Source organism: Nelumbo lutea, chromosome 6 (assembly GCF_056320005.1).
Source record: "Nelumbo lutea isolate HS-2025 chromosome 6, American lotus-T2T, whole genome shotgun sequence".
Taxonomy (NCBI): Eukaryota; Viridiplantae; Streptophyta; class Magnoliopsida; order Proteales; family Nelumbonaceae; genus Nelumbo; species Nelumbo lutea.
Genome location: NC_142689.1, coordinates 23,515,148 through 23,534,905, shown reverse-complemented (window position 1 = coordinate 23,534,905; position 19,758 = coordinate 23,515,148). Strand labels below are relative to the sequence as shown.

Here is a 19,758-nt window from a genome sequence, read left to right as displayed (position 1 = left end):
TCTATGAGAGCTCCAGTTGCATATCTAACATCAAAGAATTCCACAAACCTCTAATACCATTTCGATAGGGTCTCTCTCAATTCCTTCATAGGCCCTAAATTATTACAAGATCATTCCAGAAGAAAAACCTATCAATTAAAGCTGTAAATTAAAAATAAATCAAAATCAACTGAATAAATAAATAAATTCCTTTGTTTAGTGGGACATCATCAACTGGTGAGGTCGTGGTTGTGTCATGTGTGAACTCAGCCACTTTTCCTAGTTCCATTCCTTCATTTGTCTTGACTTTACTTCAAATACGACCATATTTGTTGCTTTTGAACTAAGACATGTGTGAATTCTTCATACAAGCATGCCTCATCTTTTACATTTTAATATTTTATCATGGTTAGAACTAAGAAAATACTGGGTTTGAGTCATTTTCTCTTCCCGAGAACTAACTGAATTGATCATCAAAATGCAAATGCTGATGACTTGGAATATTTATTTTTTCCATTCGATCTGTGAAAATTTCTCCCCTTAATTAAAACTCATTAAGCTTTGTAATTGAGATCTAACATTTTTCTTAGAAGAATTACAAAAAGAGATCTTGAATTAGATTAAGATGCTAATCTAAATGAGTGTCCTGAAAAGTCTCCTGGATGGTAGAAATTTTGGACAACTTCGTTTGAATGAGCTAGAAAAATCCTTTGTTTAGTTGGCCGATATTTCTATCTTCAGCGAATGAGCATCGTTGCCAATAAAAAATTATTTTATCATTTTTGTATCAATATAAATACTGGTTAGAGATTGGATATCAATTATAAGAAAATTAGATAATAAGTGAAAGATATTTTTATTTATTTTTTACATGATATTTCACATTTTATATCAATTTAATAAGTTTTGAAACACGTTTGAATATTCGGTGTCGGAGTCGGGTACGGGGCATTTCAAACCCCGCCCCGTTGCCATTCCTACCCAGTGAGTCAGTGACCTTGGCGGCCGCCGAGCAGTGCCATTGGATTTGAACCAAGCGACCTTTCCTCGTCGTCCCGACCTCGACGTAAGAAGAAGACTCGCAAGTTGCATCACTGGTCCTCGCTTTCGCCTTTTTGGCGGGCAATGTCATGTGTTGTGTGTGGAATGCTTGAACTTAAGTAAACTCCTGGATTCTAAGAACCCTATTCACTGATCGAACATTCCAACCATGCTTTTGATATCTCTCTGTTCCCACACTCTGCCCTGGTGCTCCCCTGATATCCGACGAACTCATGCGACTTCTTACGGGAGCCGGCCAACCAGGGAAGTCCAAGTACAGACAATGTGACGCTTGTCTGACAAACCCGGTAATTAAGCTCTTGATAATTTCTGCAAGTTCATTTGGATTTGTATTATGTTTTCCCGTTATCTGGGAGACGTAGTACCATGTTCGGGAGACCCATAACGATCCCTTCTAATAGTAGTCCTCATCTACGACGTTCCGGTAGCAGTCCGGTTTTCTCTGACCTTGGTAATGAAGGCTTTTGGTTCTATCATCTATGAACGTCAAACGGATGTATCTCTTTCTATTGCATTTTGTGAACATTTCATTTGCTTCCCTAATGTGGTGGAGCTTGATTTAGGTCCTAGTGACAATGGATATAACGTGGAAGAAGGCTCTTTGAATTCCATAGAATCATCTGAAAAGAATACAAGTTCTTCAATGCACACTGATGCAATGATGCCACCACCAATTTTTTTATGGAGATTCAAGGTTTGGTTCCTCAGTTCCTACGGTATATGCTGAGAACTCTGTTTGGATTTCTTGTTATCATTTTTCTATCAGGAGGTGTTCACTTGAATATATTAAGGTCCAATAAACGACTGGTATTTTTGTGAGGCACAATGCACCTGAGCAGAAGGCATTAACATTGTTAGTTGATTTTCTTTGATCTAATTATCTCAAGAGGCTAACATTAACATTAATGTTAGCAGCTAAGCAATCTTCACTCTTTTGACTGTTCATGTGCTTCATTCATTTTCTACCTACATTTTTGAAATTCCATGGAAATACCTTACTGAAACATCCCCTTGTTAGGAGGTTTTGTTATAATTCAGTGCTACTTCACTTGCCATGCTTGCCATGACCATGCAGTACCTAACTAATAAGACTAGAAGCTTTCTTCTCTCGATATATAATGAATCCTTTATCTTCTTATGTAAAGGAACTAATGTCGTTGCCCCTTTAATTGTGGTTTTCTTGTTTTGCCCTATCCTTCCAATAAAGCCTCCTAAGTTTATCTGCTTTACTTGCAGAGTCATATCGGACCTATAAGTGAATCATATTTTGTATGGATCTTCAGTTGTTTAAAGGCATGCATGTATTGTTGGGCCTAACTGAGACTGAACTTCCAGGTTTTACTATTTCTCATCTGGGGTTTCACTTGTTGCAAGGTCAGCTATAGTTCCTTTTCCCTGTAAGTAATATGGTATTGGTATTCAAGCAGTTATTGACATTTAGAGCTGTTTGACAACAATTAAAGTGACTGAACTGAATGACTTACTGCTTTGTTTTTTAGTGAATATGTCATCAAGTAGGTTGTTACTTGTTAGTGCTCCTTTAATGTGTGAATGGCATGTTGGGGTGATTACTATTGCCCCTAAGTATTTCATTATATGACTGTATCCAGCAAAAGATCAATCAATAAGCCATTCAGTTCAGCAACTTCATCTGTTATCATACAGATTCTATATGTTTGAAGAGTCTTTATACTCTGGTTCTTTTTTTGGGGTGGGGGGATCTTTGAACTGGTCATCATGAATGCAGTTTTGGTTGAGTACATTTTTCTAAAATTGCAGATTGGCTGGAAATCTGTCATGAGAATGAGTGTGGACTTGCAGCATCTATTCTTATATGAAGTTTTTTTATATTACAATCCCCTCCTTCTTGTGGTAAGTACTGTGGGCTTCTTACAGTTTAAGGACATATGCAGTTTTCACCTTTATCTCTCATTGTCTTTTACTGCATAGCTTACTTATGGCTTTTTAATGTGGCAGACTATGATGGTTTGGTTGTGGGGGATTAATCTATGGGCTTTTGCTCAGGTTGGAGTCAATCATACAAAGATATTTGGTTTGGATCAAAATCATCTAACACATAAAGAAATATGGAAGGTATTGACTGTGAAACTTTGAAACTATTACACTCACTTTGGATATTAAGGTACTTATGGTTACTGATAATTATAAATAAAAAAAAAAAACTTTGAAACTTCCTTGCTTGTGATTGTTTAAGAATTTTGTTTTTCAATATTGGGTAAATTTAGGATCTATCTTTGCCCATTTTGTTTTGTTTTTCAATTTTCTTTTGTCCTTTCCCATTTTCTAGATGCGGTGAAAATACTCTATTCTTGTGCAAGTGTAAAACAAATGATAGTATAGAAAACTATTTTCATCATTTACCAGACTAAATGATCCCAAAAGAAAATAAAAGAAAAAACTATGTAATTTGTTGAAAAGAGAGATTGACTTTGATAATCTAGGGATTCAAGTTTGGAGATGCAGACATGGTCATTTACCCTTTTTCTATATGTAGACAACACATTCATTTAAATTGGTGTTTCTGTGGAACAAATGCTGACGCTTCATGTTATTCTGAAGAATTTTGAGGTCCCATCTATGCTGATAGTCGAGCTTTAGATGGTTGATGATTGGATGCAAGGGTTGGATCTGAGGGTCTGTTTCGTTTGTGGTCAGAATCGGAATCGGAATGGCCTATTCCTCCACCTGTTTGGTTCAAATAGGAATTGGAATCGGATTCCAATTGATGCTGTTTGCCTGTTTGGTTCATCTTGAAGAATTGGAATTAACCGGGATTTCAATGTTGAACCTTTGGATTGTCTGGCTGTAGAGAATTATAGCTTGATCTCCAACTTTCCTTGTGTTGTTTATAGCCTAGAGATACACCTTTGCCATTCAAACAAACAGATAAAGCAACTTTCTAATTTGTTATGTAGAAATTCATGTACAATAAGGTTTCAAAATGTTCCATTTAAAGTGGCTTTGATATTGTATATCTTAAGCCTGGTGTATGCAATTTGTTTTGGTTTAACGTAAGTTATCTCAGTTACAGGTTAAAAAAAAAATTGGGTTCCTTCTTCCTGGATATGATGATTTTTTACCCTTTGTGAGGCCTTTGTATTTTGTATATTTTGTCCTTAGGCAAGAGGATTCCTTCATTTTTTTACATTCATAATAAATTCTCAGTTACCTTTTTTTATAATAACCAGACCAAGGATGTTGATTAGATAAATACAAACAGATAAGAAAAAAAAGAAGATACACTAGATCAATTAAAAGACTCAACACCATTGGCCTGTCCCTGCCAACTCCAAAGTATTCAGAAATATGACCTTGAAGGGCCAAACCCCAATAGAAGTCATCCATTACCTACTCTGTTCCTGACCAAAGAGTTGGCCATCTTATCAGAAAATCTCTTAATCCAATAGAATGAGTTGCCCCCTTTGGCTGCCATGGATTTAGCCTCCTGATCCTTTCCCCTAATCTAAGGACTTTTGGCATCTTTGCAAGTTCTGTTAGACTTTTAAGAGGTAAATCGATTCTAGAACTAAATTAAGTATTTTCTAAGTTACTTTTTAGAATAAAAACAAACCATATGTTTCCCATTAAAAAAAAACCCATATAATTCTATGTACCAAAAAAACATATAATTTCTACAAATATTGGGTAATTTTTTGAGTCCTTTGGTCTGAATTTTCTTTGAGAAAGTTATGTATTTCTTTGCATTATGCATGTGGAGCCACATACAAGAATTAATAAAATGTCCTTGTTAGTTCATTTCTGAGATATTTTTAGTAAATTTCTCTGATCAATTAATGCTCCAAAAACCTGGTGTTTTATCTCGTTTTTTTTCCCTCCATTAGTATTTTTTTCCTAGCTTACCTTCTTTCCTGAAAGAAGAAACTATCTATTAGAAGCTATATTCTGCTTTATGTTAGAGTCAGTAGGGTTGTTTTTGTAATTCTTCCTTTAGTTTTTCTTTATTATCTAAATAGGGGCAAACTATAATTTCACAGATTATTATAACATTAATAAAAGTGGGTGGCCGTTAGAGGTTGGTTATTTTGTTTGATCCCTTTTGCTTTTAGCCCTAGTTCTCTTTCTCTTCTTCTCCACATCTTCTCTTCTTCTTTCTATCTTAATCCTGGATATTTTCTAGACCTTTTGCTGGCTTATTCTTATTTGTTTCAGGTCCAATCACATGGTATCAGAGCCAAAGTGGTTGACCTGGTCTGTTCCAGGTGTCACACAACCCTCTGTTTACATAATACATAACTTGGGCCCTTCTCCTTCAGATGTCTGTCCTTAATTGTGGGTCTCCTTTTTCTCTTCTCTTTCCTTCCATGTCTCTGTTTCCCCTTCCTCGTTGTGTTTTGGGTGTGTTTAGTGGGCACTCCTATTGATCCATATGTTAAGATATCTGATAGTGAGGGGGAGTTCCTGGATGACCCTAGGAGATATAGAAGATTAGTGGGGAAACTCATTTATCTCACCATCACAAGGCCAGACATCTTTTTTAGTGGGGACTGTTAAGTTAGTGTATGCAAAATCCAAGGACAAGTCATTGGGAAAGTGTTATTAGATATTTTGCTACTTGAAAGGTGCCTCAGACAAAGGGTTGTTGAATAAGAAAGGGGGAGAACTGTCTTTGGATGAATACATAAATGCAGACTGGGCAGGTTCTGTTATTGATAGGAAGTCCACAACAGATTGCTAGAGAGATGAACTTCAACAGATTCATAGTTGAAGGGGACTCTAAATTGATAGTGGGCTAGCCCAAGAATCTGGACACTGTAATCTGGGCCTACAGGGAAGTGGTGAAAAGATTTAAATGGCTCACCACAAATATGACTGTAAGACTTCTTTGCGAAAGGAGATTGGCTAATGGGATAGCAAACTAAGCTAAGCAAGGGGTGCATAGGGATCATCTTTTTGGGGCTCAGTTGTTATCCACTGTTGTAATTAAGGCTGCATCTTGCACCTCTCTTTTGGGAAGTCTCTTTGTAAAACCTGGTACCTTAGCTTATTTAATAAAGTTTATCATTACTAGTAAAAAAAGATAGGAAGTCTGGTTACTTAGGCGGTGTTTGGCACATCTTTTTGGCATGCCTTTCGATCTGCGGGAAGCTCATTTGGTATTGTGTAAACGAAAAACCTGAAGACGAGCTCGTAGAAAGACCTTTTATGGAAAGGGTGGGAAGTAGAGAAGAAAATTCACCTAGTTAGCTGGGGTCAAGTTTGTACTCCAAAAGACAGGTGGACTTGGGATCAGAAAATGAAGGTCTTCAACAAGGCTCTTTTGGGGAAATGGATTTGGAGATTTGGTAGAGAAAGAGGAAGCTGGTGGAAGAGATTAATTGCAGCCAAGTATAATTCAGACAATGGGGACTGGGCTACTACCAATTCCTTGATCTCTTTTGGGTGCTCGATTTGGAAGAAAGTAATGGAATTCTTCCCATTATTGAGTAATGGCCTTTTGGTGAAGCTAGGGAATGGTCGGAGAATTAGGTTCTGGAAGGATATGTGGTGCTCTAATAGACCCCTTGCCAAGGTGTTCCCTCAGCTATTCCAAATGGCAGAAAACCAAAAGCCTTGGTTGCTGACTGCTACGAGATTAGAAACAACACTTGTCTTTGGGGCCCCTCATTCAGAAGGAATTTCCAGGACTGGGAACTAGATCAAGTCTCAGGGCTGTTGGAGATGTTATCTACTCAATCTCTGGATTTATCAGAAGAAGATTCTTGGATATGGTCTTGGGGTAAAGATGGGCTGTTTTCTGTTTCTTCGTTTGCCAGGATCCTTTCAACTGATCAAGGTGCTGATAAAGTCGAGAACCAGACTGTCCCTTCAAAGCTTAATGCTTTGATCTGGGCTGTGGCTCTGGACAAGTGCCTTACCAAGAAGAATCTGCAGAGGAGAGGTATGCAGTTGCAGGATTATTCTTGTGTGTTATGCAACCAAGGGGAAGAGGACAGCAGCCACCTATTTCTGCATTGTCCTATCTCCAGCAAAATCTGGAACCACTTCTTCTCCTCTAGGCAGCTATCTTGGGCCATGCCTGCATCTGTTCTGGATCTCTTATGGTGCTGGGCTCAGAGAGGCTTATCTAAGTCAGGAAAAAGTGTCTGGCTTTCAATTCCTGGGGCAGTGATTAGCACCATTTGGGCTGAAAGAAACAAAATAATTTTCCAGGATAAGCACAACACTGTGGATCAACTGTTGCCCTGTATTGTTGGAAAACTAATCTCTTGGAATGCTGTAGCTTTAGGGGTTCATCCAAGGGTTTTAGAAGCTCAGCTGATTGCTGGCAGCCTTTATCTGTAATTTTTCTGGCTTCTTGGCCCCAGGTTTTATGGTTTTGGGTCCCCTTGTATTCTGTAATCTGGTTCTGATGAAATAATCTGGTTTTGGGGCCCTTCAAATAAAACAAATATTGTCCTGTAGAAGGTGCAGAAGGATTGTAACTTGATGAAAGTCCTGGCCTTAGCGTCCAGAATGTGTAGATTAACATTTTCAAAGCAATCTCCTATTACCACATTTCCAACTCTTTTTAGAAAAATGTAACAGTCTCTGATATTTTTGTGTGAAATTGAGTATGAAAAGGTGTTTCAATGAACTAAATTATGGCCTGCTTTGCCTGTTGAAGTGCTCACTATGTAAAATTACCTTATGACCTATAACAGTAAAAAGGAAAAGCCATAAGGGGTGTAAAACACCTTACAGAAGACATTTACCACCTACCCCCAAGACAAAAAGCCATTTTATTGCTTGGTAAATATGTAGACTTATTGTAGATACTGATAGTTTAATACTTAATCAACTTTTACAGAACATATCATCAACCTAACTTCCATGGTTCATTTTGATATTTGCAGTGTGCAACATGGATGACGATCATTGTCCCGACTAGCATGACCGCATACCTTTGCCTTTACTCTAATGGAAAAGAGTCATTGGCTGCATCACAACCAGTGTAATATCTGCCATCTCTCTTACCAATAATTCCTTTTTGTCACTATTTTTTTAATCTTAGACTGTTAACTCCTTCGTGTTAATATCATATTCATAGTAAAGTTTCAACATGATTTATTTGTCCTTGTTCTAGTATGCTGCAGTCAACTTGAAACTTGATACACACTCTGGCTACTGCCGAAGATGTCTTTGCTGGTTGTTTAGGTAAGCTTTTAGGAGACATGAAAAGGTCCAATAGCTAATCTGACTCCATAATTACCAATTCCAGGTGCTTGATTGTCATATATCATATATGTTCTCCTTCATGCAAGCTCCTCCCATGTCCAGCATTTGTGCTGTCAGAAGGAAAGACATAAGGCTACAGAAACTGAGTTATGAAGTCCTGGTGAACTCTTGGAAATGTTTCTGTGATGCTGATAGTTTAGCTTCATCTGGTTCTGCTAGTCATGCTGGATAAGATCTGCAGTAGATCATAGAAGACATTACTTCCTGAAAAAAATGTATAAGCACATTATAGGAGGCAAACTAACATTGGTGAAGGCTACTCTTTTCTCCCTTCCCCTGTACCTCCTGTCTCTCTTCTCCATCCCATCATTAATGACAAAGCAGATGCAACTAAAAAGAAAATGAGAGCTGTTTGTGGAAAGATGAGGGAAATTTTCATCTAGTGAATTGGAGGAATGTGTATGTTCCTAAGAGGAATGGAGGTTTGGGGATTAGAAAGGTGAAGTAAATGTTGCTATGCTGGGTAAATGGTTTTGGAGGTTCAACGAACAACAAGACAGTCTCTGGAAGAGGATTCTTACAACAGGACAGTCTCTGGTAAATGGTTCTCTCCTTTCTTTCTCTTTATGTTGGCTGGTTGTAACTCTAGAGAGTTTTGATCACTCTAGGGTAATACTTGTATCTTAGAGAAGAGTAGTAGGAAAAGAAAAAAGAAAATGGTGCATCAGTTTAGCTCTTCAATATGAAGTTTTCAGATGTTGTAATGAAGGATTGAGGTTAAGTAGCAGAGAGATTAGAGCGTTAAAATCATTTTTAGTTGGAAGATTCCTGGATTCAGATTTTGACATGAGTGGTGTCTACAAGTAAGCCTCGAATATATGGAGACATAAAGGTTTTGAGAAAGTTAGAAGATCGAGCACATGATTATTTTTGCTTATGTTAAGAAGGAAGCATCCAAGGAAGCTTCAAAGAGTGAAGCAGAAGTGCCAGCTCGTTATCCAAAACTGAGATTAGGTAGATGGTCTCCATTTGTTGGACAGGTGAGGAACACGTCTGGAAAGTGCTTCATTTGGATGATTGGATCAATGTGTTCGGGATTCCTCTTCATGCATAGTGTACTCAGACATTTAGAGCAATAGGTGATGCATGTGGTAAGTTAAGGCCATGCAGTTTTTGAAATAGAAGATGGGATGAGTTGTAGTTTGCACAAGTTTTGGTGGAATCAGAGGATGCTCAGTCTGTTCCTTTGTGTTTTGATTTGCTATTTGGAAGAGAAATGTTTGAGATTAGAATTGTCATAGGGAGAAGACCCAATATTTGGGGTCAGATCAACAACGAGGGAGATGGGAGTTGCAGGCCATAATCAGGGGAAAAGGGAAGTGGAGAAGACAAACAGACGTAACAGGTAAGAGGGAGTGGGAGAGATGAAGGGTCAAGGGAGAATGGGGAATCGAACCAATGTGTAAGGTAAAGGGTAAAGAAGTAATTGTTGTCACGGGAGAGGAAGGGACAAGTGGGCCCAGGTGAAATTCAGAAGAAATAAAAATGAAGTTTCATTTAAAAGGAGTAGAAGGGGACAGTAAAAAAGAATCGATGCTTGAAATTGGGTTGAGTAAGATGTGGGCCCAAAGGGGCCTAAGTAAAGGTAAAAGAACTTGAAATTTGGGCTTAGTTTTTTAAGCATTTATTTCTCAATTAAGTGCTTATTTTGGGCTTTTTGTGTTATCCTAACACTTAAAATAAGTGCTCCCAAAAAGGGTCTATGTGTCCTTTCAAAATATGGCAAATCATCATATATAAAAAATGATAGTATTCTAAATATATTAATTTCAATATTTTCAAAAATAATACTAATATTATGTATTTAATAAAGCAATTTCATATCAAATTAGCAACTAAACAAGGCTATAATTTTATATGATAAAAATTTAAGATAGAGTAAAAGAGGAAAAGAACAGGGGTGGAACTGCTGTTTTAGAAAAAAGAAACGTCATTATCCTTCTCTTCCTTCTTTCTTTTCTCTTCTCAAAAACCCTTGTATATTTTAAATTTCAATTGCAAAACCTATATCGCCTAGGTAGATGCCTCATTGCTATAAGTCAAGGCGTTCAGGCGAGACACACCTAGGTGAAGCCTTGTCAACTATGGATGATCCCAATTAGAAGTTACTTAAAGGGTGCATGTGCATCAATCTTAAAGTTATAGTTAAATTTTTGGTCATGGACTACAAGAAAGTTAAAGTTATTTTTTTAAATATTAGTCCTTGGGTTAGATATTAATGGTGGAAAGTGACTTATTCAGGCTGAAGTATGAGATGATCCAACTGGGGCATGCCTAAGTATCATATTAGGGAACCTGTGGAAGGTTGGAACATTTCTTTTTAGTACATTAGAATGTATTAATAAAATGGTTGGTTTCTTAGCCAAGAGTGGGGGGTGTTCACAGTTCGGTTCAGTGCGATTTATAGTAAAAGAATATTATGTCAAGGTTTGATTGAAGATACATTATCTTTTGGGATCTCTCAAATATTTTCATTCCTAAATTATTTTTGAAACTAAATTAACTCAAAGTTCAAAATTATGAAGCAACAAACCCTGTAAATCTGGCATAAACAAATTTTGATTATGCAAGTATTTTATAAGGATATCATTGGAACATCTTTTCAAAATATTATTTGGGGGCCATATGAATTGCACAGCTAGGCCGTAGCATTTTTCAGCTGGATTGTCCTAAGCTAATAGGCCTTAAGTTTCACCTGAACACTTCTTGGTCTTGTTCTGCAGAAATATGTAGTTAAGCCTGTGGGCCACTTGGCATTACTTTTCCATTCTTTTCCCTCCTTGTCATCCACATTTCTGACATCATTGAACTAAAGCATATAAAGGCCATTATTTCAAACAAACCTTCATCAAAGGTAAACCTGCGTTACTTTTTCTTTGATTTTTTTTCCTTTTTTTTTTTTGAGTACTCTTGTAAGCATACATGTTAGTTACTTTTTCTTTGATTTTTTTTTCCTTTTTTTTTTCTGAGTACTCTTGTAAGCATACATGTTAGATGCTAATATGTGGTTAAAAGGCATTGAACAAGAGATATTGATAAATTGATGTTACGGTATAGATGCTTATGGCCTCCCCCTAGGTTCTGTGCTAATGGTTTCTCCGGCATTATGACTTTCACTACAATGATACTATCTGTAGATCAAATCATTTTGTGGATTGTATTTCACTTGATTGCTTATGGCTCCATTCCATGTACTTAGCATAGAAGTTCAATATAAATGTATTAGCATGATATGTATTTTAACTCAAGTCTAAAAAAAATCTTTAGGTACATTATATGCTGCAACCAGAGTTTCCATGACTTTGCCACTCTTATTCTTGTGCTTTAAGAAACTGTGCAATAAGCTACCTGAGCATTCTAATTTGTGGTCCTTCCATTGGTTTCGTTGCATGAATCATATTAAAGCTTTTAATGCTAATTATTTCAGGTACTTTTGTATGCTGCTGTTACAATGGTTCTTATATTTCCTTTTGATAAGTTCTATTTATCATCTCGCTACTACTTATTAAGGACACTTGGTCGGATTCTACTTCCATTACAGGTAAGTCATACTTTGGTAGAGATTTGTTAAATTTTCCTTGTTACCTTCAATTTACTTTATAGACATTGGTTTTCAATGTTTGACAAAAAAACAAAAAATAAGAGACAAATATATACGCTGGTTGCTTTATGTGAGTATTACCAGATAGCCAAGTTGTTCTAGGTTCTTTTTGAATCTTTACTTAAAGATTGATTGGGAAATATTCATTTTTTCCTGCCATGGTTTTGGTTCTATTTTTTTCTGTTCTAGTGTTACAGATACTATGATTCCTTATTTGGCATTGTTTACTTTTGTCATAAGGCATCTTCTGGAACATGGTTTTAAAAGGCGAGGTGAGAGGTGTATGCCTCAAGGCATGACAAACAGATTTCGCCTGGCCACAGTAGCCTTTGTTGCAAAACAGAGGGTGTAGGCCTCAATTTGACTGAGGCATACGCCTTTATCCTTTCGCCTCATTTTTTGTGAGGCGGGGGCCACAAGTTGACACACTTTTGGGTGGGGAAAAATTTAGTTGATAGAGGGTAAAATTGGAAAACGATTAAAGAAAAGTGAAAAAACACAAAAAGGCCCAAAGTTTAGGGCTTCTTCGAACTCAAATCTCCATTATCAAAAGACCAAACTCAGGGGTGTTCTCAGTTCTCAACACTGTGGTGGTTTAGCTTCTTCGAGCAAAACATTGAAGATTCAAGAATCAAGAGGAAGGAACGAAATCAGATCCATACAGGTCAGTCATCCTTCCCCCTTCAATCATTGAGCTGGTTTATAAGCTGGAGACTGGAGATGGACACATGGCATTTTGTTAGATGCCAATTTCTGATGCATAGTATACTCGGTTCCCTAACCTCATACCAAGGAAAAGGATTCCAAATTGTGCTTTAGATATTATGGCCATTATCCAATCTCCAGTTTGTTGACATTTGACACCAACTATCCCAGTTGGTTAAATCAGAATGTCATTAAATTTTTGTGTGCTTATGAGTTACACTAGACTGAAACTTAGTTATTACTTACTAGATTAGAAAGCAAATAAAAAGCAAGAATTCGTAATGTTATTTTCTGTTTATTGAGCAAGCTTGAGTCATCACCTGAGCTCTTGGGTGCTTGGCTATGAAATCCACATAATTGCCTCCATGTTAGTGGCTCAATGTCAGCTTGATGCAATTTTTATTGTGATCTTCCTTAGGAAAATTATATTTTGATTAATTTTTTTTATCAATAACAAATTCATTAATTAATCATAAGAATAATTACAAAGAGGAAGACAAACTTTCTTATCTTCCAATTACAACTTGAGCCCCCAAGAAAAGAAAAGAAAAAAAAGAGAAAAAATAAATTACATCTAAGCCCAAAACATTGATTCCCTCTCCACCCCTTGTTTAGCTAACCCATCAGCAAAAGAATTAGCTGATCTTTTAATCCAACTAATCTTAACTTCCATCTCTCGAAACAGCCACTTGAATTTCCTCCTCACATTGCTATAATTCCATAAGCCACTGTTGTCTTTATTCAACCAACTTACCACCACCTCCGAGTCCCCTTCAATTATGAGTTTTCTGATATTCATCTCCCTAGCTTTTCTGGACTCCTTCCATAACTGCATAGATCTCAGCTCTGAGGTGGTCACCCACTCCAATTGGGCCTGATAACAAGGTAGAAACAACCCCATTCTCATCCCTAAAAACACCACCAATCCCTGAGTGTCCGGAATTCCCTCTACTACTCCCATCAAAGTTTAGTTTTAGGAATCCAGCAGGTGGGGGTGGGGGGGGGGTGGGCGTTCAAGACACACTCATTACTATTTTGGTCTGGGTACAGTTAGCAATCTCACCCCACTTCCTCAACATGTCATCCACTGTGTAATTTGTGAATAGCTCTAGGGATTTCAGCCACTGTACAACCCTTATATGGATTAGAGCCCTTAGTTCTTCAGCACCTCTCTCTACTTCTGAGAAAATCCTAGAGTTTCTTTCTTCCTATAAAGACTAGCATATTGCAGCCCTCAGTCCTCTCCACATAGTCCTTCCCCTTTTCATACGCCACCTGAAAAAAGAAAGGGAGAAGAGACTTTGCACGTTTGATGGAGGGTTCCAACTACACTCAAAGAGGGAGAAAGTCCACTCCCAAATTGACTTTGCAAATTGGCAAGACACTAGTAGATGAAAACCAGTCTCCCCATTAGCTTTGCAGAGAACACACCAGTGAGGTGACAAACAAGTATTGGGTCTCTTCTTTTGGAGCAGATCACCAGTGTTGAATCTTTCCAAATAGGCTTCCTAGCAAAAACTATCAACCCTAGGAGGAATTGTTCTGCACCAAACCTCATTAATAGGGAAAGGGAGGGCTACAGGACTGGTGGACTGGCTTAAAACTCTGAAGAAAGAGGCATAGGAGAATGAGCTAGTGGGGGTGGGGATCCAGATTCTAGAGTCCACTTTAGTAGGGTCTAAGAAAATATTATCAAGAAGTTCAAGGAGACTCGAAATACTGTCAAGGTCTGAGTCTCTCATAGCCCTTCTTAAACCCAAGTTCCACCCAAACCCAGAAATGGAAGAGGAAGGGGTAATAAAAGAAGAAACTGGCTCATTTTTAAAATTAGATAGGGCATACAAAGAAGGAAACTGGTCCTTTAGGGGGGCATTCCCCACCCAAGTTTGTTCCCAAAATTTTATGGAGTTACCTGGATTCAAATTGTACCTGATAAGAGGGGAGAAGACTGGCAACAAATCATGAATGGCTTTCCAAGGTGAAGCGCTTGTAGTCCTAGCTCGAATTCCAACATCCCATCCATTTTGCTCCAGCCCATGTATGCTTGCCACTATTTTAGCCCATAGTTTCTCCTACTCCAGTGGGAACCTCCACAACCACTTCCCCAGAAGGGCCATATTCCTTTTTCTAATGTTCCCAAGGCCCAAACCACCACAGTTTTTACTCCTGGTCACCACCTCCCAGCTTACTCTATAATCCCTCTTCTCCTCTCCCGGCTCCCAAAGGAAATCTCTCATCATCTTCTCCTATCTATTAGAAACCTTTACTGGGATTCTGAACACTGTCAGGAAATAAATGGGTAAGTTTGCTAGAGTGGCCTTAATCAGTGTAGTCCTCCCACCAAGAGAAAGGTAATTCTTTTTCCAAGAGACAAGTCTCTTTTCAAATCTTTCCACCACTGGGTTCCAAAAACTCTCTTGGGGTTTTCTCCTAATGGCAACCCTAGATAATTCAATGGCCAGCTTGAGACTTCTAATCAAATTATATTTTGATTAATGATTAATTAATTATAGACTCTTGTATCACAACTGGATTTTTAGTGTTTTTTAGACTTAACGTAATCTTGAAAAGATTTGAACACACAATCAAACCCTCTCTCTTGGGGTTTTCTATGTTTATTTCTTTCTATGTTTCTATAATTTTTAAGTTTTTGGTTTGAGGCTTACACCTCAAACCGCCTCGAGGCTTACGCCTTGCCTCTTTAGCACCCAACTGCCTCGCCTCCACCTTTAGCCTTTTAAAACATTGTGTTGGAAACATGTAGGGAATTTTAAAAAGTCCTAAACTCCTGTGAATATGCAAATAATCTGTATTTATACTTTGTTTATTTCTGATTTTAATAAATTTTCTTGATTGATAGATATGATCTGTCGAATCACACTTTCTGAGAAGTAAATCCGGCATAATACAGTACTTTTGTACCATAAGAACTAAGGGGAAGAAAAGGAAACTCTTCAGGATTATTTGGGCCATGTGTTTATAACTTAATTTAATGGATGTCTGGTGAACACAGGCAATAACATTTTCTGACTTTTTTGTGGCGGATATCCTGACTTCCATGGCAAAGGTATACATCTTGCACCATATCTTGTATTATAGTACATAGCTTAATTACTTTTATATATTCTCAAACTCTGATATAGATCTTAGCTCTTTTGGCACAAAGATTGCTAATATCACTCCCTTGTTAAATGTTTGCTTGCTGGGATTTGTCCTAGTTGTCAATCAGAACGTTGTAAAGAGTTAGTTGTGGCACTAAAATTCTGGTTCCAAACTATTAGTGGTTTCTATTCTTTTTTAGGGGGATCATGCAATTGTTAATCGTATGCAGGTTCTTTCGGATTTGGAGTGTTCTGTTTGCCGCATGGTACATCAACAGGTTAGCATTTTTATCAAGTCTGTCTGTATGCTTAAAGATAAATCTAAATAAAATAAAGTTTTATGTGATCCTCTGTTTATTCCTATGTTGTATGGCCTAGCCCACCCTTTTCCCCTTTAATTTGTCATAACTTTTTCTCTTTGAAGCTTTGATTAATTTATATGCTCCTTACAAGTGGATCCTCTAATTCACTTCTGTTTGACCTCTATATGGGTGATTTCTTGTTTGTAATGATTTATATTTTATTTTCCGCTAAGACAGCCATTTTATATGCAGGTTGCTACAATTGCGTGGTTTGAAGCTGATTCTGTATGTGGTAGTCACTCAATTGCCATCCCCTTGGTGCTAGTTTTGCCATATATATGTCGTTTATTCCAATGTCTACGACAATACAAAGATACTAAAGAAAAGACCACCCTATTGAATGGTAAGAACATTTGTGGACTTTTTTCTTATTCTGCTTTATTTATAATTATCCCCCCTTCCCACTTCCTAACAGAAAAAAAAGGACAAATATATCACTTTTCATTTAGGAAATTTAAATTCAAAATTTATTTTTAATAAGGGAATATTTTTCTTTTCAACACTTGGAGATTATTAATTCCTTTTGCATAATAGGTAGAATTTGCTCATACATTCCCAACTATTTGTTAATTGGTTGTGTTGTGATAGCTCTTGGTGTTTCCTATAATTGTATTACATAGATTTTCCATCTCAATGTTTCTGTTTTGACATTATTTGCATGTGGTTTTCAGCTTTAAAATATTTTACAGCAGTCCCAGTGATTTTTCTGTCAGCCCTGAAGTATCATGTCTTCCCTGATAGGTGGACAAAAATTTATCGCCCCCTTTGGCTTCTCTCAAGTGTTATAAACTCACTTTATTCATTTTACTGGGATGTGATCCAAGACTGGGACTTAAGGTATGCAATCTTTCTTACGTGTTACCCAGCCAGCTTAAAACCAGACCCAACACTTGACACTTGGTTTGGTATATAAATATTTAATATCACAGATTGATGATGATCCAAGCTAAAGATAGAAGGTAGAATCTCAATATTCTTGGACATGGTAGAAAGGAGACATTCCAGAAAAGAAAAGTTCTAATATTATTTTCCAATTTTTTCTTTAATTTATTTTTAAAGTTTCTTAAAATTTTTATCTACTTGTAATAATTTCTTAGGTTGATGGGACCAACACTCATAAACACCTGGATACATAGTAGCCATGCTATGTATCAAGGCAGCATTGCTTGTCGCTGGTTCCAAAGATATTATGTGTTGGACAAATGATAGACGCCGTTTGCATGTATTAATGTCCAAGTCATAAATTAGTGTAAAGTAACTACAGATTAATATGATACAATTTTTCCATGGTCTGCAAACTAACTTTTTTTCTGTTTGGGGGTGGGGGGCAGTGTCTTCTCTCCGATTTTCAGGTTCAACAGGCCACGCATATGCTCAAACATGCTATATGGACGGAAGTGGGTAAGGTTATAGGCTTCTATGTCATTGTCATGTTTCTGCAGGAGCAAAATTATATCTATCAACAAAATTACATAATGGCAGGTTTATTTTTGGGCAATTGGAAGCAACCTTATCCTTCGTTGTACTTGGACGTATAAACTATCTTCCCATCTTCGCCACAATTATCTGACAGTTTTCACAATCACGGCCTTGGAGATTCTTCGACGCTTTCAGTGGGTTTTTTTCCGTGTAGAGAATGAGTGGAATAAGATGAAGTTGGGCATGTAGTTCTCCATGAGTGGCACACCAACCAAGGCAGGAAGATAAATTACTAGGTTCCACGAACCACAATGTATAAACTACAGGGTTCGTTGTGTATAAATTTCAATTTTTTTTTCTTTTCTGCTTCGTGTTTTCAATTTGCTTTCCGTGATTTAGCCTTCAAAGTATATCACTTATTCACCCTTGATTTTGGCTGTCCATCATAAATTTTCTTTGTATAGGAACAGTGTGAGAGAGATGTAGATCAATGTTCAAAGTATTAAAAACGTGATAAATGTAATTTTAAGAGACATATCGAGATACACTTTGGAAACATATAGATACAGACGAAAAATCAAGATACGCATGGATATACTAGAAAATTCAAAAAAAAATCCTTAAAAATATGAACAATAATAAAAATGAGTTTTATGTGAATATAACTAATTTATTTAAACATAAAAACCATCCTTTAATGAATTATATAAAGTATTGGTATATAATTAATAACCATTGAAAAATAATAGAAGAACTAAAATGTGTGTATATATAACTTATATTCATCTTATTACTATATAAATATTAATAATCAAATTTATAGCATTTGTTGGGAAACATCTGCCAAGGCAAAAAAGATTACTTTAAGTATAAAAAAACATATCATTCTAATAAGATATTAAGGTTGGCATAATGGTTAATTAATTATCGTTATAAGCAAGTGACTAGGTTCAAAACTTGTTACCATTGGTTTATAATTAAATGAACATTTAATTAAATTATATTAGCATTTAGTGATGCGTATTGGCCTGTTTCAGGTATGTAGACGTGTTTCAGGTTGTATCGGCAGATATGCACCCAAAACGGTCTGATACAAGGCCGATACGAATTCGTATTGGATACGGAACCATGTAATTATACATGTTTTGTGTATCGGAACTCTTCCGAAATGATACGTTGTGAAATTTAAAAGGGGTAATAGCATATAAGGGCAACTTTTGGGGTTTAATATCAACAAAAGTAATATATTAAAAAAATATAAAAAAATATGTTAACTTTTTAAAAATAATATCAATAAAGGGCAAAAACATTGTTCTTCTTCTTCTTCTTCCCATTTGTTCACTAGAGCCATTGTCCGCTACCACCTGCCATCGCCACTGCCACCTCTGCCTCCACCCATCTCCGACAATGTTGTCGGAGGCAGTGGTGGGCGGTAGCGGATGGCGGTGGCAACTCTGGTGAACAAATAGGAAGAAGAAGAAAATGAACAGTGTTTTTGCCCTTTATTGATATTATTTTTAAAATGTTAACCTATTTTTGAAAATTTTTTAAATATATTACTTTTATTGATATTAAACCCCAAAAGTTACCCTTATATGTTAAAAACCCAATTTAAAACCTTGATGTAGATTGTAGAGAAAGATGATATAATAGGCAAGTATCGACATTATATTGTAAAGATTGATTCCACTAGTGGTTATCAATCAAAAAGGCCATTTATAGGTTCTCTTTATCTAGGTCTTTTGGAGGGGTTATATGTTCTGGCCTTGTTTGAATAGGGATGATAACGGGCAGGTTTGGGAGGGTTTTGTAAATTTTAAACCCTATCTACCTCTTGAATGTCCCAACTCATACCCGTCCCAAAACCTGTAGTGGGTTAGATTTTGAAAATCCAAACCCTTCCTGGACATGAAAATGCTCCCTGACCCTATCCTCCCCGCATTCAAAGATAGGGGTGGGTTGGGTTTAGAACCAGCATCTAATTCTGTATTGTTTTCCGTTATATATAAGCAACAAATAAGTAAAATAACACAAACAACAAAGTTTTCAATTATTTGATTAAGACATGTAAAAAGCATATATTATCAATTATTCTTCACATAAAATTCAAAAGATTATTAAGTTCAACACATAATAATAAAGTTTATATGCTGTCTAACAATATGTAGGTCAACCCAGTCAAGGAGGATCATACTTGTACTGATTGTAGAATCTCAAAACTCATCCTCACCCTAAAACATGTCCTTTAAGCAGAAAAAAAATATATATATAT

General features: G+C 36.7%; 1 protein-coding gene across 4 annotated transcripts; it reads left to right on the top strand.

Annotated features, from left to right (window-relative positions):
* Nucleotides 1-1,120: 1,120 nt before the first annotated feature.
* LOC148847948 (uncharacterized) lies at nt 1,121-17,916 on the top strand. Of its 4 annotated transcripts, none has more exons than XM_088948610.1 (13): nt 1,121-1,492; nt 1,605-1,735; nt 2,377-2,415; nt 2,821-2,913; nt 3,019-3,135; nt 7,917-8,012; nt 11,726-11,839; nt 15,618-15,671; nt 15,936-15,983; nt 16,260-16,410; nt 16,739-16,904; nt 17,399-17,468; nt 17,550-17,916. In XM_088948610.1, the coding sequence occupies exons 1-13, from the start codon at nt 1,408-1,410 to the stop codon at nt 17,733-17,735; spliced, it is 1,350 nt and encodes a 449-aa protein (XP_088804736.1). In that variant the 5' UTR covers nt 1,121-1,407; the 3' UTR covers nt 17,736-17,916. The 4 variants fall into 4 exon arrangements, 3 of the variants coding, with proteins under 3 accessions (XP_088804736.1, XP_088804738.1, XP_088804739.1); XR_016100408.1 differs by having other exon boundaries at nt 1,274-1,492; nt 16,809-16,904; nt 17,550-17,618; XM_088948612.1 differs by having other exon boundaries at nt 1,274-1,492; nt 17,399-17,473; nt 17,550-17,866.
* Nucleotides 17,917-19,758: the final 1,842 nt, after the last annotated feature.

Bases quoted from the DNA above. Each gene is read 5' to 3' on its own strand.
- LOC148847948 (XM_088948610.1), top strand. From the start codon at position 1,408: ATGTTCGGGAGACCCATAACGATCCCTTCTAATAGTAGTCCTCATCTA. The intron at 1,736-2,376 runs GTTTGGTTCCTC...CTGAACTTCCAG, and splicing joins TTTTTTTATGGAGATTCAAG to GTTTTACTATTTCTCATCTG. The intron at 11,840-15,617 runs GTAAGTCATACT...TGGTGAACACAG, and splicing joins GGATTCTACTTCCATTACAG to GCAATAACATTTTCTGACTT.